The sequence below is a fragment of the Cordyceps militaris genome (assembly GCF_000225605.1).
Source record: "Cordyceps militaris CM01 unplaced genomic scaffold CCM_S00007, whole genome shotgun sequence".
Lineage (NCBI taxonomy): Eukaryota > Fungi > Ascomycota > Sordariomycetes > Hypocreales > Cordycipitaceae > Cordyceps > Cordyceps militaris.
Genome location: NW_006271975.1, coordinates 2066076 through 2092611, shown reverse-complemented (window position 1 = coordinate 2092611; position 26536 = coordinate 2066076). Strand labels below are relative to the sequence as shown.

Below are 26536 nucleotides of genomic sequence, written 5' to 3'. Positions count from 1 at the left end.
ATACCGATTTTAAAGCCTCTAACACGGTATTAACTCGATTTTATCACCCTAAACCCCACCGTGAATTCTTAGCTGTAGTTGTTTGTTTACCCTTTAGGCCGCCCGTTTGTATGCCATTTGAAGCTGCATCGGATGTCTGCGCGCAATTGCGCAAACACGCACCAGCGCATTCGCTAATTTTTGCGCATTTGCTCCTTTTCAATTGGAACGCTTTCAATTACGCATAAAAATGCGCTTCTGGAAATTTAAACCCTATCCGCAATCTTTTTCGATTTATCGCGATTCCATGGAATTAAGATTTCTAAGCTATTTAGGAGTAGTTATAAAGCACGTAACACTACTAACTAAGTATAATTCTGTATATAAGCTAATAAAACTTCTAGCTACTATCTACTTTCTAAAGGGAATAGTATCTTTAAGAAATATTCTTCCTTTATACTGCCTTATAACTTTTATAAAGATATCAAGCTTAAAAGTGGGGCTCTAGCTCTAGCTCGAGGTTACCCTGGACTCACTCTAGCTGACTAAGCTTATCTCTCTAGTTTTCGCTTTACTTGCACCCCGCACCTCCTTAAGGAGCATACGATCATCACCAACGACGAACAAGACGCGTCTTAAGTATTAAGAACACGCGATTGGAGCTCCTATTTAGCGTGTTACTCACTTGGGATTGTTTCGTGGGGCATTAGTTGCCCCCTTTACGACGTTCGGATGCAGGTCGCACCAGACTTGACGCGCACCTGACCTCGTTGATCTAGCGCCCCTATAAACGCGAGCTCTGGAGGCCCAGGCCTGCTATTGGGGAATAGCCATATCGGCAGAGGCATGCTCAGTTTGATGGGAGCACAGGACGCCGGAGGAGCGGCTCCTGGCCATGGCCATGGTAGCAGCAGCGGCCACGGCTATGGCGGCAGCGAGAAGCGCGAGTTCAGGCTAGAGTCGACGGAGGAACCAGCAACCAAGAAGCTGCGGACCTCGTTTCAGGCGAGCAGTAGCAGCAGTCCGGCCACGGCAAGCTCGCAAGCCCGTAGGGACGCCTTGCGAGAAAAGGTGCGCACAACGCTGCTGCCGCATATTATACGCGCTATCCAGCCCTTGTCACACGAGTTTGATCGCGATGGCATTGCAGTCGAAGTATGTGTCATGACCCTTTATAACCCTTTGTTTTTTCTATTGTAGTTCTTCAACTGACTCTATCCAAGACGGCCTCGATTATGGCTAAGGACATGCTGATTCGTTCTGCTCTGACCCCGACTGGCGACACACTGTTGGCGCAGCGAGCTGTAGACTTGGTTCGCCAGCTCTGCTTATCCCCTGTAAGGATCATCCGTCTTGGTTAATTCCCAAAACAAGGGTTTCTAACAGTTTGAGCAGAAATACCAGCGCGGGAAGAAATCTCCTGTTGATGTGCCAGTGGTTATTAAAGAAGAGCAGCTGACGTTGCCTGTCATGGATGCTGTCCCGCAAGCTATGGTCACCCCTACGACATCCAAGATGTCGAAAGGCTCTATAGCCACTGCAGTTACCAGGGCCCCCGCTGTACCTACAACAATTGTGCGCCATGTACTTCCTGCCCTCACTGTTGCTGCGCCTGCACTCTTGCCGAATCGGCTCAACCGAGCTTTGTGCAAGTCGTACAAGCCACGCATCAAAAGGGAGACGTCGTCGCGGGCGACGCCCCAATGGACAAGGTTACGGGCCCGGCCATATCTCTCCTCGTCGGACCGCGAGGCTATCCGAAAAGGAAGCCGGCTGGCGTTTGCAAAGACCAAGTCCCTGCGCAATGGACCGGCCATCTACCATGTGGATTTCTCGGCCGCCGAGATTGCAAAAATCGTGGACGAACTCAAACCCTTTTTCCCGGGTGCCATTCCCCGCACGTCCGCTGCGCTGCAACAGCTGTGTGTAGAATATCCGATACCGTCGTACCTGAACGGAAAGCTGCCTGGCCGTGCCGAGCACGATATCCGGAACTTTTGCTCCGATTTATTGGCTGAAAAGGCTGCCGACGCCGGGAGCGCAAAGATCTTGTCTCTGTATAAACAGACGCCGCAGCGCGTAGAGCATCAGCGGGAAGTAACGGTATCATCCCTCCTCTTTGCCCGAGAGCTCGAGGGCCATGCTGGTATGGGCCGAACGAGGCGCTACGTGAACTTTCAGTCGACGTTCAAGCAAACACGCGAGGATGCCATGAGCTTGGCTGCCGAGTTCACCAACTGCGCTGGAGACATTTCAACCATGACTTGGGTCCCACACCAGAACATTCTCTGCGGCACGACAGCGCACTCGGACGCGCACAACCAGCAGTACAACAAGCCGGGCAATCTGCTACTCTGCTCGATATCAAAGGGTGTTTTGCGTGCTTTTCCCGACCATAGAATTCCGCGACCGCTTGTTGCCAAAGGCGAAAATTCGTCGCTCGCGATGCGGCGAAGCCAAGATCCGTGGATCTACTCGTCGGTGGTGTCGTCAGACTATGATAAGATACATGGTCTTGCGTATACCTCGAGTTTTGACAAGACGATCAAGGCATGGAAGGTGGACGAGGATGGTGGCTCTATGGAAGCCCGTGCGACATTTAAACAGAATGGCAATGTCAATTTTGTCGCAGTGGCCAACGATGGCTCGGGGCGCGTCGCCGTAGCTTCTGACACGACAACCGAAGCCGTCCGCATTTACACCATGGATCCCGACAACATTGCCGAGAGCCCTTACTATACCATATCTTGCCCCCGCTCTGATGCTGATGACTCGGATAAATGGGCGTACTGTCCAGCAACGGTTCAATGGGGCCGGGCGCGCGGCACGCGACACCTCCTCGTCGTCGGCTACTCGCCCCGCAGCTTCAGCGGCGACGAGCAGGACATTCCCGAAGACAAGCTGCAGACTGGTGGGATCATGCTGTGGGATGCGCAAGAGCGCCGCCAGGTGCCCGTCATGACGGCAACGACGGCCAACGTCTTTGAAGTGGCATGGCATCCCACCGTCTGCGGCTTCGTGGTCGGCACGTCGCCGGTCGGCCTCCACGTCGACCACGGCGTGCGCACCCAGCTGCACGTCTTTGGGCAGGACTGGGCGCAACATCCCGACGGCGCGTACGCCGAGCTGCAGAAGCTCGACTGCTTCGCGTCGGACATCAACGAGCTCACCATTATGCCCAACTCGATGCAGAGCTCCTACATCACCGCCGCCTGCACCGACGGCAAGGTGTACGTGTGGGACATGGCGCAGGGCGACAAGCCCATCCACGTCCTCGAGCACGGCAGCCCGCTCGAGGAGGTGCGGCCCGAGGACAGGGAGCGCGAGGACACGGGCGTCAAGTTCACCGCCTGGGGCAGCGACCTCACCAGGCTGTACACGGGCGCCAGCGACGGCGTCGTCAAGGTGTGGAACATTCGCAACAGGCACAAGCCGTTTGTGCGCGACCTGCTGTGCGCCCCCGGCCCCATCTCCTGCGGCAGCTTCTCGCCCGACTACAGCAAGCTCGCCATTGGCGACGCCACCGGCCGCCTCTTTCTCTTCTCCGTCACCAAGGACGAGAAGCTCGAGGAGCAGTTCACCATGGTCCTGCCCGGCACGGACCGGTGCATCCAGCGACCGAAGCCCTTTACGCCGCACCCAGAGCCGCCCCCGCCACCACCCGCGCACGCCGACCCTGACGCAATGCAGCTCGACGACCCGCAAGACGCGGAATCGGACGTGGACGCCGCGACGCTTGCGCGCCGCGCGTACCTCGACACGCAGCAGCTGACGATCCACAGCAACCCCGTCATCGGCGCCGTGCAGGGGCCGCAGTACGCCGCTTCGGGGCTCTTCCTGCGCGACGCCCACCTCGACGACGACCCGGCCGCGCCGCTCGTCACAGGGTACGAGCGCCTACAGCTGGAGAGCCGTCACAGCGTGCTCGGCGGCGCGGGGAGCAGCAGCGCCCGGCGGCGGCGCTCCCTGCGCCGGCTCGTGCCCGCGCCCGCGACGCCCGACGAGGCCTCGGAGCGGCGGCACCGCGACAACGTCGCGCAGGAGTTTGACGCGGCGGCGCTCGAGGACGCCGACATGCAGGCGCTGGTGCGCGCGGGGGCTCTGCTCGACCTAGGTGACGAGGGCGAGGACTGGGGCTTCACGTACGAGGACGGACCGACGACGGAGGATGATTCGGATGCGTACGATACGGAAACAGAGTCCTGATCTGTTTTTTTTTTTGTTTTTTTTTGCTTGACCCTTTTATGTTCATGTTTCTTCGGATAAGAGGCATACATGGCTTTGAGGCGTTTTCTTTTTTGTCATTTACAAGACGGGGGGAAGGTGGGACGCCTTTTTTTGCATTTGCATTTTGCATTTTGCATATCGAGAATTTTGGGCGTGTAGTGAGTGTACTGTGTTGGATGACGGCAAGACAAAGGGAAGAACGGATGAACACATGTGCACATTATGTAGAAAAGAATTGAATTTACAGCATTTACAACTTGTCTAACGAGTACATGCATGCCCATCATCTTCAGTAAAAAGGTCTCAGTATACATTCTTCTCAGCATAACCAAACACATGTAGACAGCAACTAGATTTCCAACAGGATAGTGGTTCTTTCAAGTATTCTTCTATACCATCGTCATTAATAATCGATACATGGCTCTATAATTTGACATTTTTTCAAGCAGAATAGAAAGACATTGTTGTCGTCGGTCCAACGTGAGCTGTCATGGGCGGCCAATTTCACCTGGCTTCCCATACTCGAAAAGAAAAAAGAAATCGAGTTCAACGCCGATTAATGCTTAGCGGTAGCCTTCTCGCCGGTGAGCTGCTCGACATACGTCTTGGCACTAGATGAGAGAACACAAGGTTAGCAATGTGGGGGACTACACGTGTGGGCAGCTGGGGATTCTCACATATCACCAAAGGCAACCATGCAGACTGTCTGCCAGATGGAGAGACCGATGCGAGGAGTGACGCCACGGTAGAGGCCCTTCAGGCCGCTGGTGCCGTAAATATAGCGAAAGGTGTTGCCAACCGTCATCTTCTTGGGGCGGTTGGGGTCCTCGGTCCTCGACTGCATCTCGACGCGAATGACCTCGATGGGCTGGTTCCAGGCCGAGAGGCCACCACCAATGGCCGAGGCGCCAACCTTTTCAAGCGCTGAAAGCTTCTCGGAGTCGCCCTTGCCGGTAGCGCGGCGGATGCCACCCTCGGCGAGGCGGCTGAGACCGAAGCGGGAGCCCCAGTTGGTCATCTGGCGAATCGCGACGGCGTTGACGCCCTTGTTGATGCCCTTGATGCCCTCCTTGCGGTAAATGTCCATGAAGGTGGCAAAGGTGGACTGGGGCGCGATGCCGGCGGCGGCCTGCTTGTGCTTGGTAATTTCGACCGTCTTCATGCAGGTGCAGAAGCCCATGGTGGCGTAGGCCTGGGCGACGCCGCCTGTCATGCCGCCGATGATGCCGCCTCCAAACTCGGACGCGCCAAAGGAGCGGGCATAATACTCGGCCTCGGAGGCGACAAAGAGGAGGACGGCGCCCTTGGTGGAGGCTTCGATCCAGGCCCAGGGAATGAGACCCTGGTAGACTGTAAGGGGGAATGCGTTAGTTATGCGAACAAATCGGGCGCGACCGGTGGAAATGAAGGGACATACAGCCGAGAACACCACCTCGGGACCAGATGCGTCCCAAGGCCGTAGCAAAGCCGTCGCCACGGTTGGCGGCCATGGTGGTCTTGGTGACCTCGAGGGGCTGGCCGAGGGTGGTGACTTCAAACATGTTGAGACCGGCGCCGAGGAGCAGGTTGGAGAACTTGACGGGCTGCTTCTCCAACTTGCCGCTTCCAGCGGCGGACGGGACGGCGGCGACCATATTTTTTCGATTGGGCGCGCTTTTGCTGCGAAAGGGGATATCCCTGACCAAGGGGATAGGGTGCTTCTTTGCGAAAGGGGAAGAGAGGAGAGCGTTAGTAGCTGCGATGAAGTGTGTAAAGTTGGAGAAGGGAAAGGGAGGACGGGGGGGGGGAGGAGGCTAAGAAGAAGAAGTAGGGGCAGCCGGGTGAGCAGCCACACACGTTGTTGCGCCAGTGGACAACGGTTGGGATTAGGAGGGAGCTCCAGCCACTAAAAGCCGCTGTGGCTGCCAACACGGCAGAGATTGCTGAGTCAGAGCTCAACGCCTTGCTAGGCTCTCTGGGGGCAAGGGTTGTCGGGTAGATTTGGGTGAAAAGACATACTTGGGGGGAAAAGTCGGACGCGAAAATCAAAACGCTGCCAATTGGAAACGTGGTGGATGCGTACAGGGACAAAGGCGAGGATGAAGGACGGATAGATGCAGGAAGTCGGAGAGTGAGAGAGCTACGGGGTATCGGCTACAACACATGTCAGATAGTCGCGCAACTTTCTGGGGAACAAAAACCCGTAGCTACTAAGTCAATCCAATCAGAAAATCGACCGGCCGGGCCGCCGTAGCAGTGTCGCACCACACGGCGTCTGACCACCGGGGTTGCGCTGTTTGGGAAGCTCTTCTGGCCCGAGGCTATTCGGTGGGCGCTGGCCGTGAATGTCCGGGCAGTGGAGGCCCCTGTATTTCTCGGGAAAGCTTGTGCCTGAAACAATCACGTGCGAAAATTGGCGGACGAGCAGTGCTGCAAGCACTGTAAGGACCCGTGGCTTTTCAGGGTCGCGGGCGCTAAAAGTTACAGTGGTTGTCTACGGTAGTATGTACATAAGAGGACACGGAAAGAAAAACAAAAGATGGGAAGAGAATAGTCGCAAATGTAGGATTGGAACAAGCACGGTGTGAAGCTGCAGATGGGCATTCTCTTTGCATTGACGGCCCTTTCCTCGCCAATTGAGGTCGTCGAGCAGGACTGCGGCAGGTTGCTCGTATCTACGCCCGTATCTCCAGATACAGGCGACATCGGCGTGGCGTAGAGCTGGCTCAGATCGACAATCTCGGGGCACTCCATAACGATGTGAAAGTTTGAGGAGCTTTCCGCATGTCCGTAACTAGCTTTCTTACTAATTATAAGCAAGGAGCCTGATATATCTTTTTCTAAGCACTAAATCGTCGTTGAGGACAATAACGGGATGGCAGTAATAACAGTGGACGTGGAAGCGGAAAAGAGACATTTGCCAGTGCAAAGACGAAAAAGAAAACGAAAAAGACCGGCTTATTACTATTATTATGTACCTGTAAGCTGACGATAGCGATGCGGTGGGGCTCATCTCAATCGTTGTCTCAACACGGCCAACTGTTGAGTTTCCACTTCCCATTCACTGCCAACCAACCAGCCTCCGGTTACCGGCCGGCGTCTCCCGCTAGCGCTATTTTTGGCGCCCACAGTTCACCACTTCACACGTTGACGTTTCAGCATCGTTTTTAGGCAGTCTCAAGGCTATCACGACTTTATTCAAACTTCGTCTGTACTCTCCCACGAAATGTCTTGTACCGAATCACGACAACGACACTATCCATACTCAGGCTTCAGATATCCCAGCTGAATCAGCCGATCGCGCAGCGCCGCCCTGCCTCGCGAGTTGGGCATGGCCCGCCAGTGCCGTTGCACGTGCCAGGCCGGCGTCGACGGCCAGAGCTCCCCCTCCCCGTCCGCCAGCGGCGGCTGGTCCTCCGACGCCACCGTCTCCAGCTGAAAGAGCGGATAGACGGTGTGGTCCCCTGGTGCGGGATGGACCATGTTGGCGTACGCCTCTTCCGCGAGCTGCGTGGCGAGCGGCGCCGCCAGGCACCGCTTGACGGCGGCCGCGTTCTTCATCGTGTCGAGGCTGCGCCAGATGAATGCCTGCAGCCGGGGGCTCTTTTCTGCGATGCCTGCTTTCTGTAGGAGTAGATGCCCCTTTCCGGGTTAGCTGAGATCAACGACGCTGTCATGGGTTGGGGGGCTGCGGGCATATCTTCGAGGGACGTCTCGCCCGCCCCTTCAAAGGCAATCATGGCGTGCACGAGGTAGTCGTCGATGCGAAGCACCGACGCGTACACTGCAAGATGCGCCGGCAAAGGGGTGTTGGTGGTCAGGCATCGGCCAATCTCCTCCGACATGCTGTCGCTGAGTCGACGAAAGAACTCGTACCGGCACGCACGCCTGCATCGCTCACTCGGTCCCGGCTCGGCCTCCTTCACAAACCCATGTAGCGGCAGTCCCATGCTGTCTTTGGTCTTTGAGATAACGGGTCTTTGGTCCTGGGGGAGACGGAAAAGGTGTTCGCGCCGGGTGCCTAAATAATTTTGCGAGCGGTTCGTGGTTTGGATGCGTCGCAGCTGGCTTCCATGAGGCGTGACGATGTTTTATTTATTACTCGACATATGCTGACTATTCGCTGTCTGCGGTGGTCTCATGACGAGCTTGTTTGCGTGAATAGCATGCCTTTGTTCTGCATCTGGGGTTACGTCGGGGGCGGCTGGAGCCGGAGCAGGTACGACCAACACCCCTTTTTGGCCTCCTTGGGGGGTGGCGGCCCGGCGCGTGTCGCCCTGCATTTGGACTGCTCATGGCCTGCCTAACATTGTACGAAGGACGGGGGGCCTTGAAATGTGGATGCCTGCCTGTCACACCGCGCCTCATGTTAAGATGTTGCTGTCTCGGTGATGCTGTCGAGAAACGTTTTGAAGCTCATCGTGTTTGCTACTCATGCCGCCGAATACAATAAACAAAAAAGCAACAAATCTTGGGCCTTTTCGGCGTTTACGTCTGTGTTCTTTGGAACCCCCTCTACGTAGCACTTTTGACTTGTCGCTCGAATACTTAAGGCGCAGCGCAGCCCATGTAGTAATGGCATCCTCAAACAGCCATCACTATACCACTGTCACTATTACTACACCTTCCTTGGTCCTCAGCAAATCCCTGCTCGCTGTGACAAAGCGCCGCATCATTTGCAAGTCCTCGACCATCTCGACCCAATTCAAAAAAGAATGAATATGGACCGCTACCACTGCCTCAAAGTTCCCCGCAAAAAAGGCGAGATACAAATCGGCAGCATCATTGGCCGCCTCGATGACATGAACGTACTTAACACAGGCAAAGTCCATACCTTTGCGAGATGCCGACGCCGTTCCCGAGCATCCCCCAACATCTCCGGCCATGTCGAGACCCTTGCGCCTGACCACGTTCGCACGCATTGCTACAAGGTCTGCGCGGAGCTCACGATCGAGCTGCTTGACATCACGGCGGACGAATGCCTCGCCCTGATCGACGCCTCCCCGCGAGCCGAAGCCTACCTGTGGGAGCACGAGTACCACCAGCCCGTCTACATTGTCACTGGGCTGCAACTGGCCTGCGCCTCGGAATCCGAGCACAGCACGCACACTGTGGTGGAACTCGTCGATGGAAAGGAGACAGGCCGAGCGGAGACGGATATAGACGGCAAGGTGTATGCTGTACGGCTCATCAAGATCTCGTATAGACGGTTGCTCATGGGACGCATTTCAAGGATTCGTCGTACAAGGTCCAACGGCCAACGGCAAAGACGCAGGCAGGGACATAATAAAAGTCAGCGTGACAGACAAGCCGCGTCAGCGTGACCCAAAATGGGAGGGCGGGGGGGGGGGGGCTCTTTGGTGAGCCGGGCTTGTGTCAGATGTTGGGGCGACGACTCAATTCTAGGCTACAGAGTGACGTGGAAAGTGGCTGCTGGTGCCTGCGTGTCTTGTCATTCGAACCGGTGCGGCTGTACAATCTTGTTGCAAGGCACTGCGTCCTTCCCTTCCTGTGGCACGGCAGCCCGGACGCTTTCCTCAGGTGTATAGAAGATGAAGAACCGGTCGTGGTCGTTACCGGAATCTCCTCCGTCAGAGAACTCCTTGAACCTAAGATGGATATAATTTCTAGCTAGTCAACATTATCAGTCCGTTCGCATTATATGGATTCAGAACTGTGTCTACCAATCTGGTATTGCCAGATGTGAAATGTAAACCTCCACCGTGTCGTCCACAAAGTAGCAGGTGTAAGAAGGCCAGAGTCAGGGGAGCTGGAAAGCTACCAGTTCAACACTGTACCTCTGCCTCATCGAGGCGGACATGTTGAACGAGAAATGGGGAGAGCTGCTTGATAGTGTGAGACTGGGCGAGAAACGGTTGTTGCCTGCTTTCTGTAGGCCTCCTCTTCGCTCAATAACTGGCGAACTCAGGGGCGCTGAGCCTGCTACACAGTCCGTGTCTGTGTCGGACGGCGAAGGCAGCAGTCAACGCTTCACCGGAAGATTGTATCATAGTGGCAGGTGATGCCTCAGTACAGAGATGCCAGACAGCCTAATCTTTTTACTGTCTTCTCACATCCATTTAATATCCCACCCGCTTCCCCAGTCTGTCATCCATCCTGCCCACTCCTCACCCAAACGCTCCCCTCACTTTTCGCATCATGAGCGACAGCAACGAGAAATCCAGCCCACCCAGCTATTCAGAGCTGGAGAACATTGCCTGGCCCGGTACCAGCCGCAGCATCGCCAACTGCGCCTCCCCGCCCAGCTACTCTGAGGCGCAGACCCTCACCCAGACACCACCACCCGAGCAAGGCCGCCAAACCGGGAAATGCAACTGCCCCCCGAGCGACTCGCGGCGCCCCTATCCCGCCAATACACCAGCGAAGCAATTCCATGCCATCGAGCCCATGTCTCCGGACAAGATCTGGATTGGCGCCGTCATCGGTGGTAGGCAAGGTCTCAAAGTGCTGAACAAGAAACAGATTGTGCAGGCTGTCACTGGACTCGAGATGCTCGCGAGCGGCTTGAGCACGCTCGAGTCGACCACGCACCGCCAGGTGAATCAGGGCGGGCGGTGGAAGGGCCGTTGGGACTGGTTTTGGTCCTCGCGACGGGAGACGCGGATGGCGTCGACTGCGCCGGTCGAATTCGTTGTTTGCAATCAAAACTCGGGAAATGGTATACCGATAAGATGGGGGCTGGCTGGACTATGGGCGGAAAAAAGCGAGGGGGAGTGCAGCAGCCCGTCGCGGAAAGGCGGCAGCGGACGGCAGAGTGAGTTTCCCTTCGGGTGCGATGCTGAGACGTGGTTTTTGTTCCGTCGATGACTGAGTAGACCTAGAGAAGCTTTTAGATGCCAGACCAAGCAAGGATTAACTGCGCTGTTTTTTTTTTTTTTTTTGGCACGACGTGACCGTGTTGTTGAACAGAACATGTCAGTCACAGTGTTAGATCACTCACGAGGTCGGTGTCAACATCACTGTTCCTATTTTCAGACCGTGCTATGAATCGCATATTTTAGGCATCGAAAAGGGCCAAACTCAGCAGCCATCTAAAAGAGCCTTTAAGCTCGGGTGTGTGTGACCGCTGCCGAGCGCCGCTGTTTATTCGCAGCCAAATAATCTCACGGAAACTTGAATGTCACGGGAATTTGCGCGCTTTGCAGCTCTTTTTTTTTTTTCAAACATGGAGATGGATTTTTCTTCTGCTATTGAGCATTGACTCTGTCCAGCGTCGTTGGCTTCAGTGTCAATGTCGGGGGGACTTGCACCAACATCAGAGCGTATGTGGTAACCTTGCGAATAGACATTTGCACACAAAGGGCGGGAGCCGTGGCGAATGCGCGACCGTCCTCTGCGTTCTGGTGATGCGTCGCTGTCGATCTGGATGTAACTATTTGTGAGGCTGAGTGACAGCACAGACAAACAGTACTGTTCACGTACATGGCGACGGCCACTTGCACACAACACGAGGGCGCATCCGTTTCCCTGCATCCGGTCCATTGCCTTCAGGCTGTTTCTGGTAATTAGGCAGACAGCCTGCTTGAATCGCGGTCATCGGCATGACAGCGAACATTGGGCGAAGGGGGGGTGCAAGGTTGCTTCTTGTGCTCGTTCTGCTGCAGCCTCCAACAACTGGCACGGCCACATGACGGCCCGCCAGGCAGCATGTGGATTTGATGTTTTCTATGTTCTTTTTCCCTTTACTGATGCGGCATACAAGGCTCATCCCGGAATGGTAACCCGGTGTGGCTGCCTGGTTGACGCTTTCTGTACTGGGTAACCTCACCACCGTCTGACAAACTCCGGGTGACAATGACCTCCTATTCCCCTTCAATACTAAACATGCTCGAGCCAGAAAGTGTGACGCTGCCTAGGTGAATCTGCGATTGCAGCAAAAATTTCCACGAAACTCAACAACTTGAGACTAATCGAGACTGTTGAGAGCACACATCCATCGAGAGAGTATCGCTGTCTGGGTAGTCTTGTCCTCAGGCTGGCTACTGCCTTGCGAGCCATTCTTCATGTAACTTACTTTGTTTCTCCCAATCCTTGACCAATTTCTTACGTCTATTTTTGGAGATTACAGTCCCTGTAGAATCCACGGTCGGGATACCGCTTTCGTCCCACTCCAGGTATTCGCCCGAGGTCCTGAACATCGACGAGGGATCAATTTTGGCACGTTCGTGCAACTCCTGTTCCTTCTCAGCCTCCCGGGCCTCCTGCTGCAGTTTGGCTGCTGCCTTCGCACCGGCAGCTTCTTCCTGCGCTGCCCGTGCCTCTACCAGTAGCTTATCCAGGGGTCGAACAAGAGCGGGTTGCAAGGCGCGGTCTTCAAGATATATGCCTAAATTCCATAGATGCACATCGCGCAGCTGGTCGCAGAGCGCGAGAAGGTCTTTTGCTGCGGCTTGCTGGTGTGCGAGAGCCTTAATACTAGAGCCAAATTGCTGCAGCACCTGGTTGTATGGCTTGGAGGATTCAGACGTCGAGTCTGGCACCATGAGTGTAACGTCGTCAGCAAGTGTGGCTATAGCTGTGTAATCCACAGAGCCGGAACGCGCCAAGGTTCGAACCTTGTCGCGCAATTGGGACGCAGGATAGATGTACGGCTTTGCTGACGTAGGGATCTCGAGACCCGACCAACCTACGCGGTCTTTTATACTGAGATCTCCTTCGCGATCAAGGCCAAATATTGTGACCATGCGTGTCAGCCACTGGGCGAGCAGAATAATCGTTTGGTCTGACACTGCCTCCGTCGAGTTGAACTCGGTGACGAGATCCGCAATGACCCGCATAACAGTTGAGGTATTGAAAGAATCCAGCAGAGCTGCGTCGACGCTAGCTTTCGCCTTTTCCAGTGCATCTAGCAAAGGTTGGTCCGAGGCGCGAGGCGATTGGTTTGTCGAGGGTCGAGCATTGTACTGTTTCCATATGTCCAAACTCTTCAAAAAGAAGTTGTTGAGCTTATCTTCCCAACTGAAGACGGCCTTCATCAGCTCTTCGGTCACTTCAATGGCGTCTTGCCAAGGCATAAGGAGAAAGCAAATGCGGAGGGATCGTGCGCTCCATTCCTTTTCAGAGAGAACGCTTCGGATGGTGGTGTAGTTCTTGAGGCTTTTACTCATCTTGAGACCTCGAATTCTAGAAAATGTCAGTACCACTATACGACTCACTCTATGCGTTTTGCGAGGCCGCATTTACCTCAGTGGTCCCATGTGGATGAAGTAGTTTGTCCATTGCACTTGGCAGCCAGGGGTCGACCAGTAGGCTTCTGATTGTGCCAGCTCATTGTCATGGTGAGGAAAGCGAAGGTCAACTCCTCCGGAATGTATATCTATCGTCTTCCCAAGCACATCAGAAGCCATTGCAGAGCATTCAATATGCCATCCCGGCCGTCCATGACCCCAAACACTCGGCCATGCTGGTTCGCCCGGCTTGCTCGCTTTCCACAGCGCAAAGTCATTCGGGCTTCGCTTCATGGATCCACCCTTGGACAGGGAACCTTCGCCATCAGCTTGAAGGGCGCGATCGTTCTTATTCCATGGCTCCAATCTTGAGTAGCTATGCCCAGCCTTCTCGAATGAGTCAATGTCGAAATAGACAGAGCCATCGGACGTTGCATAAGCGAAGCCGTTTGCCACAATCTTGTCAACAAATTGGGCAATCTGGGGGACGTACTCAGTCACACGAGTGAGCTGATGCGGCGGCAGGACATTGAGCGCATCCATGTCCTCGAAGAATCGGCGCTCGAATTTCTGAGTCCGTTGGAGATATATTTTGTGATTGTTTGAGTCAACGTCTGCACCATGTAAAGCATCGAGGTATGGGAGCAAGATATCATTCGTCTTGGCGAGAAACTCGGGCAGTTTGGGCGGGCTGTGAAGAGCCTCGATAGCTGACTGTGCCGTCCCAAGATGCGCCTTCAAAAGTAGATCGTCGACGGTAACAGCTTGACTATGCCTTGCAGCTGCGGGATTGGCAACGGCGGTTGGAGCAACCTTTTCTCCGTATACTTTGTCGACAGCCTTGGAAATTGTATCCAGATCCGTATCAGAGGGCAATGATGGGAGGTTCTTGGCGATGTACTGTCGAAGCGCTGCTTTGGCAACAGTCAAGACTGTGTCGCTCACCAAGCCATCCTCAGCGGCATGTTCTTTCTCAAAGAGGGCCAGCAGGTGCTGCTGGCGAGCGGCGAGGATGATCTTGTCATCAATATCAGTTGTATTCATGACAAACTTGACATGAAAGCCAAAGTAGTCTGTCATGATGCGGCGGATAATATCGGTTGAGACATAATTCTTGGCATGACCAAGATGAGCATCTTCGTAAACTGTTGGCCCACACGCGTACCACGTTACCAGTTTTCCAGTTGGGTCAGCTGGGACAAAATCGTCATTGTTTCTCGTCAAGCTGTTGTAGATCTTCAAACGGGGCAGCTGAGCATCGGGACGGGGTTGAGGGGGGGTCCACGGCGGTTGTTTGCGGCCGTCAGAAGCCATGATTCGGACGTGAAGTGAAGATGACTGAGAAGGAGGCTGTCGGTGCCAACGAAGATGCAAGAGAGAAGAGAAGTCGCACGTTTGGTGGAGGAATGGAAGTAGCGCGACGCAGCAGAGTCATCGTGTGGTGTTACTAGGACGCCCACTCCAATCTTCCTTCAGCTTTTTGCGTTGCACAGATAGGTGTGACTCACCGAAGTAGTCCCCACACCAGAAATGCCGAACAAAGGACTGTTTGAACGATTCCTCAAAGCCATCGCTAACTTGTTTGCTTGTCCATATAAGAAAGATGGAGGCTCAACGGATGGTGTGCTGGCCGCTCGAGTCGGTTGGGGATATCCATGGGGTGGTATGTAGTGATTACCTGGATGACCTGGTATGGTGTTTGGGATAGTTATCACCTACGGAGCAGCACTTTATTAAACAGTACCTACCTGGGTTCCCCACCTACCCTGGTAGGTACCTCCAGGTATGTAGGCCTAACGCGGGAGGCGGGGTTTTCTGACCAGAACATGTTTTCTCCGTCTGACATATTTCCTAACAATGTTGCCATAAATCTGGGCATTTCTGACATAATATTTGAGCTTCTAAAATACGGTTTACATCGTGCCCTAATAGTCTATGATGTAGAAATCCCCCAGAGGCCATGTTAGAAACACCTCCGCGTAACTACAGTAGTGTAGGTAGGTACCTACCTGTACCTAAGTAGATACCTAGCCCCTGACGCGTTACTCGGGTTACTCGGGCCGCACCTAGCGTGAATCGTGTAACTATACTAACTAGTTATTAGCGAATTCTAATAATATATCAACGAACTACTTAGATTATATTATACACCTATGTAGCCGTCTACTACAAGTAGTTTTGTTCATCTGACTGTCTGCGCAATTGCGCCCAGTCACGAACCATGGCCGGGCACCGACTCACCCGCTCAGCTTCTGAGCTCTTTCTTGTCCAGAGAAAAGAAAATTTACCCCTTTATTTATTCAAAAATGCGCAGTTACTGTACGCATGGAAAAATTGACACACATGGCGATATTTTATTGCACAGTTTCATACCCTATCTTCGAGCCGATTCTAGTCCGTCTACTATCGTCATTTCAAGTCCTCCATCATTGCTTTTCCCTCAAACCGCCAACAGCTCCAACACTTTGATGATATTCTTCTCGTCGTTTGGCTTCAGTTCAATGTCACGAAACCTTGAGGAGTCGCTCATGGCCTCCCAAAATGTCCATGGCTGCACAAAACGGCACCCGTTGGTTTCCTGGGACATTTCTTCGAAGAGTGTTTTGATGTAGCGGCCATTGTAGAAATACGTCCTCACATCATCAAACCGTTCGGATGCCTCATGCCGGAGGATCTCCAGCACGTTGGCGGCAATCCCTGCCGCGATTGGTGTCGCGTACGACGCTCCCGTCGCATAGACATCTCGATGATTCTTCGTCTTGTAGAAGGCCTCTTTCACGGGGATCCCACTTCCCAACGTGGCAAAGTATTCCTCCTTGCCGACGCTTGCATTCGTTGGGAGAGGGTTCCCCAAGCCATCAGTGGAGTGAATCGCAATGACACCGGTTTTACTACCGGGCCAAGATGGGCGTTCGTTGCGGCCAACATTCTCGTGTGCCGCGGCGAAAATAATTTTCGATCCTGGAATCAAGGCATATGAGAGCGACTCATCGATATCATCCAACTTGAGCTTCATAGCGAGTGACAAGTTGATAATATCTACTTTCCAAACTTGAACCGCCCAATCAATTGCCTGGTCCCGACCCAAAGTATTAGCTCCAGACAGTAGTACAGCCAAGTTGGCCATCGCTTCACCGCAAGCTCAAGTTACTCACCTTGGCCACATTGAATAAATTGGCGTCCGAAATGTCCTGCGAGTTCACTACCTTTGCGATAAAGATGTCCGCCTGTGGGGCAACTTCCAAGGCTATTTTCGCAACCGTTGTTCCATGACCGTGGATGTCTTCCCAATCATGAACATCCAAGCTGGAGAAGTTGCGCACATCTGCAATTCTCTTGTTTTTCATATACAGCCGGATCTCCAAATCTCTGCTGCACACGCCGCTGTCGATTACAGCTATGCGGACCTTGTTGTTCCGATGGCCTGGCAATGTCTTGCTCGTCGGTCTGCTGCAGAGTTTATTCACATAGTTATTCGTGAAATCCCGCATTTTATGCATGAACAATCTCGCTCCGTCACTTTGCATTGTTGTTAGCTTCCGAAGCTCGACGATTTGATGGTTGCAATAGAAAAGAGAACAAACCTGTCCACTCCCCTGACCCTGCTATGGGGCAGCTCCTCCAGTTGCTTTCGCGGTTCCTCAGTGACAGCTAAAATGCGGTCATCAGAATCCTCGGCAGCGATATCGATCTCAGCCCATGCAGCGAGTGGCTGGATAATTTGGGAGAACATGTATTCTAGGAAGTCGCGGTCGCCAGGCGCTCCCGTGGCAAACTTGCCCGCCGAATCGAGACATGCTTTGACGATGTTGACGAAGGAAATTTCACAGCCATTCAACTCTTGGTCAATTATGAGCGACTCCAACTCCTGTCGGATCTTTTCCATGGACATGTCTTCACCGCCACCAATGTCTGGGGTTCTCCAGAACCTGACCTCAACCAAAAGCTTCCCCAGTTCTAGTAATCTCAGATCGCATTCCAGGTCTCGATCAGCTTCTGGCTCTGGTGAGCCAAGATCAATTGGATAGGAGAGATATGCTTGTGTTTGGTCTTGCAGGCAAGGAGGGCCTGGGTCTTGACAAAAGTATATGTTCGCATCAAGGTTGCTTCCCTGACACCATCGAACTTGTTTCCTTGACGAAACTTTGAGGAAGAAGGCAGAAAGAGCCAAATTGAAGCATAAGCGACGTCTATTGAAGCATAAACGACGTTTCTGTTTCACGGTAGCATGCGTCGAGCTATGAATCCCTGCATTTTCGGGAGCCGCTATAAGCTGGGCCAAGCTCTTCATTCGCATCGTTGCGGTAGACCCTCCGTACTCGACGACCAAATCGTGATTTTCTGGCCATTGCGGTGTATTTCGGTCTGCCCTGTCGCTATTGATATTCGGCTGTGTTCGACCTTGAGGATTGATGGAGATGTGAAGATATTTGTTGTCGTTCTCAGCTTTGTCGATTTGCTGGCAGAGCGTTTTTTCTGCCCTTGGGGTGGACGAATGCCTGCTGACCAGTTAGCCTCGATGTACTTGATGACATTATTCGCCCATCAGGTTTGTGCTGAGAGCACAATGCTTGTAAATCACGGGGACGGTGGCACAAATGCGAGCGTTCCATCTAAAGGGAGAGCCAAAGCAGCAGAGTGGACATACAACTGGAAATTCGCGGTGCATTTCACCCATGAGTATTGGTAGGTGGGACCACTGTGACGCGGATTGATGCAAAACTGGAAATTTGTCTTCGAGTCATTGTGATCTTTGTGGCGGAACCCAGTCAGTCGCAGGCGTAGGACATGGTGAGTTTTGCAGTTGCGCAGTTGCTCCTCTAACACGGAGTGAAGGATATCCAGGTTCTCACGGATGCCGCAGTTGAGGAGAGACTCCAACTCCGCCATTTCAGGACCGTCGTCGGTGAATCTGGCCGTGTCGGCGAGCTTCATGACTCTGTTTGCGATGTGCAACCTGGCCGACCTGTCTGGGAAATCGGTGACAGGCTCATCTTTCGGAGGCGGTGAATGGTTGGACCTGAAGCTTCTGAGGAGACCAAGCGTTTCCGCGTATGATTTTGAGAAAAAGTTCCGCAGCCTTGTGCGAAGACTCCGTCGTTCCGTCCGCTCCAGGGTTGGCAGCGCATCCAGCGATCGCACTTTAGCGGATTCGTTAGTCTGATGGTATTCGTGATGGGATATAATTTCTTCAGTAGTTTTGAGAACATACACTCTTCTATAAAGATAGCGCGATCCATCGCCCTAATCTAGCTCGACCAGCCGGGGAAACGTTTAGAAGCTGTATCGTTCTGCCGAGCACGAATGTTGCAGCTCTGTCCGATGGGGGAACAGCCTGTTACAAAACCAGCACAGAATGAAGACGGGGCTCAGCCTTTCAATCTCACTCCCACCCGGGAAGCTTTGCCTCCTCTTCCGTACGGCAAGGACTGTTATCACATCGTGGCGTACTCTGTACAGATGCATTGCATGGCAGTTTACACTGGAAAGTAGCTCATATCAGCCATGTTAGTGATCCGCCCCCCCTCCCTTCTCGACTTCGTAAATACTGGCTCAGCCGTATGTTGTGCTACCCCAAGCTGAAAAGATGTCAAGGGCCTGTTTTCGGGGAACTAGTCTGTAAGTAGAGTCAATCTATAACTATGGTTATCTTGAGTGTTTGTTGGAGGATATACCAGTATATGTTTGGCACCTCGCTCTTCGCCCTCCCAGTACAGCTGCCCCTCGAAATCGTCCTCGGCGATTTAAAAACTCTCAAAAAATATTCAATGGCGTCTGTCAGAGTCGATGAATACCACATTCTTCCTATTCTTTTCCATCAGGGTGAATTGTTGATTGGTCACATTATCAGCAACGTTGAAGACTTGATGATCATCAACGATGGCGACGGCGAAATTCTGACATATGACGAGCGTCGAGTCAAACCGTCTTGCATGTCCAACGTCTCTATCGGCGCAACAGATATAGGCACCAGCGGTAATGCCATGTTTACCGAGGCAGCGGCCTCTCAAGCTTTTGGTGGCAGAATACAGATTGGTCACAAGAGCAATGACGTGGAAAGCTTTTCCATCCCTAAATTGCGTGGGCTGCAGGTAACGTTTGGACTGTCGGACTACATCAGAGCCATTGAATGCTCCCCGAAGGTTCAGAGGCATTTGGACTGTTTTGGCGGTTACGTTTACATGATCACCGGGTTGAAGCTTTGCAGCGAAAAAGCTATCGAGATTTGTCGTGGCAAACGGCTCGAAACACATGGGAAGGTGGGATTGGATTGTGGCACGGTCAAACTCGGCCCGGAGGTGACATATACTCATGGCAGTGCCACCAGCCAGCGAATGACGGAAGAAGCAGAGGCCATTTTTGCAATCAAAGTCGTCAAGCTGAAGTATAAAAGGAAGCTCATCTTTACCGGGGAAAAGCGGCTGGTTGCAAAACCGTACAGGCATGGTGCAAAATTAGTGGGGGAGAGGGTTTCTGAACCTGTGTTGAACAGCGCAGATGATTTTGACGTGGAAACTGAAACAGACTCCGGTGGCGAAGGGGGAGAGGCATCGGGGGATGAGTCTACCTCTATCCGTTGGATTCTGCCGGGGGCGATGTAGGAGCGCTGCCTGCCAGTCATCCCGGAAAGCAAATCGGCGATCAAGGCCAGTTAGTGTTTGTACCTAAAGAATGAGTCACATTTTCAACGTGACCTACGCCGGCATGATAAATCCGCAGGTCTAACAAATTACAGCTGCCGCCGCAACAAGAATCAAGAGAGGAGGAATGAGGAATGGGGCGGTGCTGGGCGGTGCTGGGCCAGATTATGCAATATTTGTGCATATTAATACTGGGATGCATAAAGGAGGATGAGGGCGGGGCCAAATACATGTTGGGGGCCAGCTGACAGATTTGCAGATTTGTACTCCGTACTCGGTACAAATCTGTTGCTGCAACGCGATACCAGCTGCCCCACAGTGTCGATCCGGATGTACTCGGTACATTCGGGTGCATGCACCTCCCCCCACTGTATCTAGGTAGGGAACTATGTACCTATGTACCGAGTACCTTGGCGGAAAAGGCGGCCATCAGGCAAGCAGTGCAGGCAGCACAGACAAAAGGACCCATGCGACCAGGGCACGTCACGGTCGTATGTGCAGGCACATGTTGCATCCCGTCCCATCCGTCGATCCATTGCATTGCGCCCACTGTTTCGGGTAGGCGCCCGTTTGATTTGCTTGCGTCCGTCAGACCTCAGCTGCAGCCTACCTCTATTTGCCAGCTGGCTGACGGCGGCCAGACGTCCACCGTCCACTGGCTGACGCTTTGTGTAACCTCGCAGGGCGGCGACAAACAGTGCCTCAAACTCGGTGTGACAATGTCCCTCCTTCAACTTCCGGTTTCCTTTAAAATCTAAGCACATACACTTCAAGTTCAGACATCTTGCCCACGCCAACAAACCTACCTGCATCACTTTGCACCATGAGACTGAATCCGCACCGCGTCAAGCGCCCGCTCTACTCGAGGGCAGAATTTTGCGACGCTGTGCTGGATGAAATCGAGCGTCAGCCACTCAAGCAGAAAGACAGGCGCCGAATCGAAGCGACGCACTTGCGCTTCCTGGACTGGATCAAATCGCTTGGTGTCTGTGTAGAGGATGGGCCAAACCTCGACTCACAGTTGGACCCATCCAGGAATAAAATTCGCCTCCTAATAACGCTAGATCTGGCGGATCTGGAGGAGGATTTGTTGACTGGTAAGGAAGAAACTATCCTGCTTTTATACAATCGATCTAACCTGCAAGGTCAATAGTTCTCACGACGGTAAAGCGGCATACTGTGCCCAAACTACCCGATGGTCACTTTGACTCGCAGCTTGCGGATATGGAAGCAGCACTCACACGACTAGAAGATGTGGCCAGCATTATACTGTTTTACTCTCCTGCCGGATTCGGGTGGCGAGTTGCACTTTACCGCAAGCGCCATGAAAACCCCGACGTGAATGGCGCCATCATCAAACACATTCGGGCCACATATCCAGCTCTGCAGCCGAAATTCCATCACGAGCCACCTGGCTGGTGGAAATCCATGGGAGTGGGCTACTTCGAGTCTGGGTTGGAACGGCCCACGGCACCTGGCGACGAACCTGCCGGTCTCCTCAAGGCTTTGGCAGACGCTATTCTCTTTACTCACTACAAGACACTCTATCACAGACATGAGAGCGAACAAGAGCGCATTGGGCCCAAGGATCCCGACCCAGCGTTATGGCGGTTGCCTGTTGCAGAGACTCTCCAGACGCCAACAGATCCTCCACCGACGAATTGTCCAGTCTGTGGAGAGGTTTGTTCTGAAGACTCCTTGGCCTGGGATCAAGACATGTAAGTCTTCATACGCCTCTACCTAGAAGATGTTACTAAAAGAGCCAGGTGTCACTTTCTGCATACCGCCAAACCATACGTCTGCTTGGACGAGAAATGCAACCAAAGTAGCCCACCCTCATTCGAAACCGAGCGACAGTGGCAATCCCACATGCGAATCTACCATGGATCAGACTGGGTCCGGAAATTGCAAAGAAATCTTCATTGGAAGTGTCCAATGTGTCCAGGTGTCTCTCCAGCCGAGTTCGAGTCGACCGAGTTGATGGCCGCCGATTTGGTCAGTCATCTGCACAGCCATCACGCCCAGGAAAAGAATAAGAGGATTTTGAACTTGGCTCGCATCAGCCGTATGCCCTGCGATCGGCCTAGTGATACATGTCCAATCTGCGGAAAAGACTATTCAGCTGGCTCCGAGCCGCCTCGCCGCTCACTTGATAAGGGGACGCAGGCGGCTACAAGCACCAAACAAAATGGCGACAAAGCCAACTGCAACCCCTCGAAACATTCTGGTTCCGCTCTCACGGAAGCTGAAGTCGGCGCGCGTCGCAACGTATATGCATGCGTCGCAGAGCACATGCTGGAACTTTCCCTCAAGTTTACGTATCCCGCGCTACAGTTTTCAGCCGCCGCATCATACTTCTTGGCCGAATCCTCATCCTCATCGTCTCCGACATCCCTCGCCAGCGACAGCAGCGATATGTACACAGACACCAATCCTTCTCTCAGCACGCATAGCGAGCTCCCCCACAAGGCAACTTTTGCACCCTCGTTGCCTGCCATTCGAGGCGAGGATCTTCCACCGCCGATATACCGGGTCAGAAGCCCCGACCATCACCCTAACTCTGTCCGCTTTTAACCCGCCATGTACCGTCAACAACATCCAAGGACAGAACCAGGCGTGCCCGAATAGATTGAATCATCGGCGCTCCAACAGCTCCAAATCTTATGGACCCCGGAGTCGTTTGTATGTGTGTGTGTGTGTGTGTGTGTGTGTGTGTGTGTGTGTGTGATCCAGAAGAGATGGCAATAGAAGCTGAGGGGCCGACAGCTGTTACCTGTCGTTAATTCCCGCTCTTCTCATGATGGCACACTGATCTCGTCCGGAGCGGATGTATTTGTGAAGGATCTCGGCTCATGTAACCAATTTTGTATTTTTAGCTTCTTGATATGTTGTAATTCGACCCCCAAGTCTGTTGTCTTCTTGATATGTTATAATTCGACCCCCAAGTCTGTTGTGTCTCGGCGCGCCCAGCATGCATCGCGTTGTGCCAGCCACCAATGCTACATGGCAAAGCCACGCAATAACTATCTGTCGCATCAGTCTCCGTCACATGCCATTTAACTTCCTCCTTGGGCGGGAACATCTTGGCTGGATTTTGATGTCATCTATTGGCGCCAGCTGGTACGTTGGGAGGATGGAGCATTTTCTGCCTACCTGGCTATTTCTCCCCAACCTGCCGCACGAGATTGGGCTTTTCTCGTCACACAATTGTGCCACGGCAAAAGTGGTGGCGCCCACACAAGTGCGTGGTGCTACTTTTGCCCTTGTACGTATGTGCATATATCACAATTCTGCAACACGGCCGTTTCCCCACGGTTCAGGGCGTGTGGTACCATCATTAGGCACCTCACGCGCTCTCGACCAGGGAACGTGGCCAGGTGGCGCATTTCAGCATGTGGTCTTTTTTTTGGCCGTATTCATGTAAGGATAGGCAAGACACTGTCACTCCGCCTCTCTGCGCCAGTACGCCCTCTGAGCCTTGCTCACCGTTCTGCAGTGAATTGACGCCACGCTGCCAAGGCGGGTGGGCACTTTTGCACGCCGCTGATTCCCTACTCGCACAGAGAATTAAGCTACTCACTGCTCTATCTTAGTACTATTGATAGTATGCGACTATTTTTTTTTTTTTTAAATTCACCGCCTCACCATAAGGGATCCGCCCGATCAAGGCGACCACAGCACACACGCTCGATGGTTGTGCAAGGGTACCTTTCTCTTTTCTTTTTTCTTTGAAAGGTTCGTGTCACTTATCTAATACTGACTGTTTCTGAATTTGTGAAAGTGTCGAGTCACTGGGCAAGATAGATGAAGCGTGTTCGGCGGAGGGCAGGCAAGCTCGGATGCAAGAACCCGGCCTCTGGTCACCAGTCTCCGTCAGCAAGTCAGCATTCCTCCCGTGGTAGTTACTGGTACTGGAGGGAAGCCTAAAAGGCGGTACTACGTTGGATCAGTGGTACACTGCATATAATCCGTTACCCGTGTCACCCTTTTTGTTCCCTCTTTCATCTCGCGCGCTCTGACGAGCAGCAACAGGAAACGTAGCTTTGGAGCCAGTGAGGAGCATCTTCAGCCAAGGTCTGCTCCCTTCTTATGCCAACAAAAAACTTGCACGTCGACTCCTAATGATGTCGTGTAGTCGTCGAATCGCAACGGTATTGCGTGACTTGTTTATTCAATGTAGGAGAAAGTATAACTCGCGGAGCCGAGGCACGGGGTAACTCTTTTTCCCTTGGTGGGAGATTCAGCCGTTTTACCGGCGGATGTTGACTAGCTCAAAAGGAGCTCTGAGTCTCAGCTAGTGCCTTTTGAATTCCCGCTAACTGGTTTTTGGGTGTAGTACAAGACGCTGACCGCGGCGAAGAGCACCTGCACAGCCGCTTGGCGCCGCCAAAGACGGCGCTTATCACTAGTAAGAGAGCTAGCAATACCACGCAAACATTGCATCTATCTCTTGCTAAATTCATTTGGGATGGGGCATTTACCAAGATTTATCGCAGCAGCGTGGACGGTCCCGCGTACTTTGTTTGCGACTGTCCACGGACGGATGCCGTTCGTAGCTGCCTGCGACCCTAGGCTTCCACTACTTGGACAGAAACAAACACACCAGCAGCAAGAAGCACCCTACTTTTGTATCAAATGGGAAGAGTCTCCAGAAGTAGATGAATAACAATGGTGGAATACGCATAAACACAGATTGCAGCATGGCGCTAAAGAAACCTGCCTGCCCTGCGTGACGTAAGGATACTTGAAACAGGACACTTGTGTGCATGACTTTTGAACTGGCTCGATTGCTGATGGGCGCATCTGTGCGCCGGCAGAGAAAAAAAAATTCACAACTTATATAAGACTTGTCCGTGATCCCGTAGGCAGCCGAAAACCGAGACACGTACATCTGCACAGCTAAAATATGCCCGAGACGCTGCTGTCTATTCTTTGCAGCGAGCCCTGGCGCTGGGACGCGTTTGCTTCCAGCGAAATCGTCTTTCACCCAGACGGTACCGGAAAGGTATGGCTCTCCTTTTTTATTCTTGTTTTTATTTCATTCTTCCTACCTTGAATGCGCGGCGCTGCTAACCATGCCCGGAAACCTCCCCCTCCCCGGGAAGCAGCTTACATGCCGCGCGGAGCTCAACGTCTGGATCGCGGCCGAGACGGAGTGGAAGGCACGCGACGCCGCGTCTCTGCAGCAGCAGGTGAGCCTGGGCAGGGACGGCGACGACGACGCTTCCTCCCTGGCCGCCGGTCCGGTGGAAATCGAGCTGACGCTGACCAAACGCCGCCTGCGTTCCGCCCCCCATCCGGACCGCGCCGCCATCAACGAGGACGTGCTCGAAGAGGCCGCCTTTCGGCCCAAGACGTACACGCTGCGCCTGGACCGCGGCGCGTTCCACGCCCAGTCGCACGTGCCGGAACGGGGACAGCCGCCGCAGCACACGCCCCGGTTCCGGCTGCGTCTGACCCTGGATCCCTCGCCGTACCCCCCGCGGCAGGAATGGGCGCGGCCGGAGCGCGCGCCGGACGCCATGAGGTTCTGGGAGTGGACGCAGTTTTGTAGCAGGCGGATCGGCTACTATTAGAGGTAGACTTGGTCAAGTTCTTTGGTCATGATTGGCATTTTTTTATTATTTTCTTCTACCTGTGGTTGGCCGAGTGAAGCTTTGGACTTGCGGCAATCGTTGGAGGTTACAAGCACAGAGAGAGGAGAGGTCATCTGCATTGCACTGTCAAAGGAAATCCTAGTCAAGCAGAATATAGAAAAGGAATGCTCTGAATAATCGCGCTTTAATCCTGAGTGATTTCTTCATGGCAGAGAGAGGGAGAGATGCAATTCCCCAGCCTGGCGACTTTGAGGATTCTATACCCCCGCCAGCATGTACCAGATAAATTCTGCCAACAAGTACACTGCAATGTTTCCATCTTGAACTACCAGCAAGACAATGTTTTTCTGAAACAACGTTTTTTTAAAGAACTACTCAGTGCTATCAACTTCACTAGCTACAACCACTTGAATGGTTCTAGTGTCTCAAGCTCCCCCCGATGAATTCACACCCCCCCTCCCCGTATCTCTACCCTAACCAGTAGCCTGCTCCCACTTTGCTTGCCTCCTCCGCGCGCGCCTCTACTTCGTTCCCATATCCTGCTGCGCCTGCTTGACGGCCTCGGCGAGGGCGTCCTTGATGGCCTGCTGGGCGAGCAGGGCGACGGCGGCGACCCTCCAGCGCTTGAGCTCCGGCGTGTCGCCGCCCGCCTGCCTCTTGCGCGCGAGCACGGGAATCTTGGCCGGGCCGGTCGGCAGCGTCACGGGGCGCAGCGAGGGCGCCGCCTCGCCGATGGCGTCGGTGCAGACGTCGGGCAGGATCTCGGCCAGCACCGCGTCCACCTCGGCCGCCGACACCTCGGACGCGACCAGCCCGGAGGAGATGGTGTAGCCGCCGACGGCAAAGGAGCCGGTGAATGCGGCGCCGCCCCCGACAGCACCGCCCCGACGCGCCAGCCGCGCCGCCCGTGCCCACTGCCGCAAGG

The 26536-nt window shown here is 53.6% G+C and overlaps 10 protein-coding genes across 10 annotated transcripts in view; 5 read left to right on the top strand and 5 right to left on the bottom strand.

The window, feature by feature from the left end:
• Nucleotides 1-825: 825 nt before the first annotated feature.
• On the top strand, nt 826-4185 carry CCM_08887 (Rik1-associated factor 1; the record flags this gene model as incomplete). The annotated part of the gene is made up of 3 exons (XM_006674023.1): nt 826-1134; nt 1203-1316; nt 1375-4185. 3 exons carry the CDS (start codon nt 826-828, stop codon nt 4183-4185), a joined length of 3234 nt encoding a protein of 1077 aa, XP_006674086.1.
• Nucleotides 4186-4762: 577 nt separating this feature from the next.
• CCM_08886 (mitochondrial DNA replication protein) lies at nt 4763-6939 on the bottom strand (the record flags this gene model as incomplete). The annotated part of the gene is made up of 6 exons (XM_006674022.1): nt 4763-4817; nt 4884-5556; nt 5624-5999; nt 6043-6128; nt 6451-6659; nt 6767-6939. The coding sequence occupies 6 exons, from the start codon at nt 6937-6939 to the stop codon at nt 4763-4765; spliced, it is 1572 nt and encodes a 523-aa protein (XP_006674085.1).
• A 501-nt stretch (nt 6940-7440) lies between these two features.
• On the bottom strand, nt 7441-8553 carry CCM_08885 (uncharacterized protein; the record flags this gene model as incomplete). The annotated part of the gene is made up of 4 exons (XM_006674021.1): nt 7441-7802; nt 7904-8206; nt 8303-8473; nt 8544-8553. 4 exons carry the CDS (start codon nt 8551-8553, stop codon nt 7441-7443), a joined length of 846 nt encoding a protein of 281 aa, XP_006674084.1.
• A 347-nt stretch (nt 8554-8900) lies between these two features.
• CCM_08884 (uncharacterized protein) lies at nt 8901-11013 on the top strand (the record flags this gene model as incomplete). Its single annotated transcript, XM_006674020.1, has 5 exons — nt 8901-9365; nt 9491-9775; nt 9817-9876; nt 9951-10189; nt 10290-11013. 5 exons carry the CDS (start codon nt 8901-8903, stop codon nt 11011-11013), a joined length of 1773 nt encoding a protein of 590 aa, XP_006674083.1.
• Nucleotides 11014-12185: 1172 nt separating this feature from the next.
• On the bottom strand, nt 12186-14687 carry CCM_08883 (cysteinyl-tRNA synthetase; the record flags this gene model as incomplete). The annotated part of the gene is made up of 2 exons (XM_006674019.1): nt 12186-13329; nt 13390-14687. 2 exons carry the CDS (start codon nt 14685-14687, stop codon nt 12186-12188), a joined length of 2442 nt encoding a protein of 813 aa, XP_006674082.1.
• Nucleotides 14688-15813: 1126 nt separating this feature from the next.
• Nucleotides 15814-18613, bottom strand: CCM_08882 (subtilisin, putative; the record flags this gene model as incomplete). Its single annotated transcript, XM_006674018.1, has 5 exons — nt 15814-16446; nt 16529-16892; nt 16958-17872; nt 18022-18514; nt 18586-18613. The coding sequence occupies 5 exons, from the start codon at nt 18611-18613 to the stop codon at nt 15814-15816; spliced, it is 2433 nt and encodes an 810-aa protein (XP_006674081.1).
• Nucleotides 18614-18960: 347 nt separating this feature from the next.
• On the top strand, nt 18961-19975 carry CCM_08881 (uncharacterized protein; the record flags this gene model as incomplete). The annotated part of the gene is made up of 2 exons (XM_006674017.1): nt 18961-18992; nt 19030-19975. 2 exons carry the CDS (start codon nt 18961-18963, stop codon nt 19973-19975), a joined length of 978 nt encoding a protein of 325 aa, XP_006674080.1.
• An 862-nt stretch (nt 19976-20837) lies between these two features.
• Nucleotides 20838-22588, top strand: CCM_08880 (uncharacterized protein; the record flags this gene model as incomplete). The annotated part of the gene is made up of 3 exons (XM_006674016.1): nt 20838-21111; nt 21168-21732; nt 21781-22588. 3 exons carry the CDS (start codon nt 20838-20840, stop codon nt 22586-22588), a joined length of 1647 nt encoding a protein of 548 aa, XP_006674079.1.
• Nucleotides 22589-24920: 2332 nt separating this feature from the next.
• Nucleotides 24921-25590, top strand: CCM_08879 (uncharacterized protein; the record flags this gene model as incomplete). The annotated part of the gene is made up of 2 exons (XM_006674015.1): nt 24921-25019; nt 25123-25590. 2 exons carry the CDS (start codon nt 24921-24923, stop codon nt 25588-25590), a joined length of 567 nt encoding a protein of 188 aa, XP_006674078.1.
• Nucleotides 25591-26132: 542 nt separating this feature from the next.
• The window catches only part of CCM_08878 (uncharacterized protein), a gene marked incomplete at both ends in the record, with an annotated part of 1823 nt that continues 1419 nt past the window's right edge, over nt 26133-26536 (bottom strand). Inside the window, one exon of the mRNA XM_006674014.1 lies at nt 26133-26525. Within this exon, the coding sequence (XP_006674077.1) occupies nt 26133-26525 (393 nt within the window). The remainder of the gene's footprint in view (nt 26526-26536) is intronic.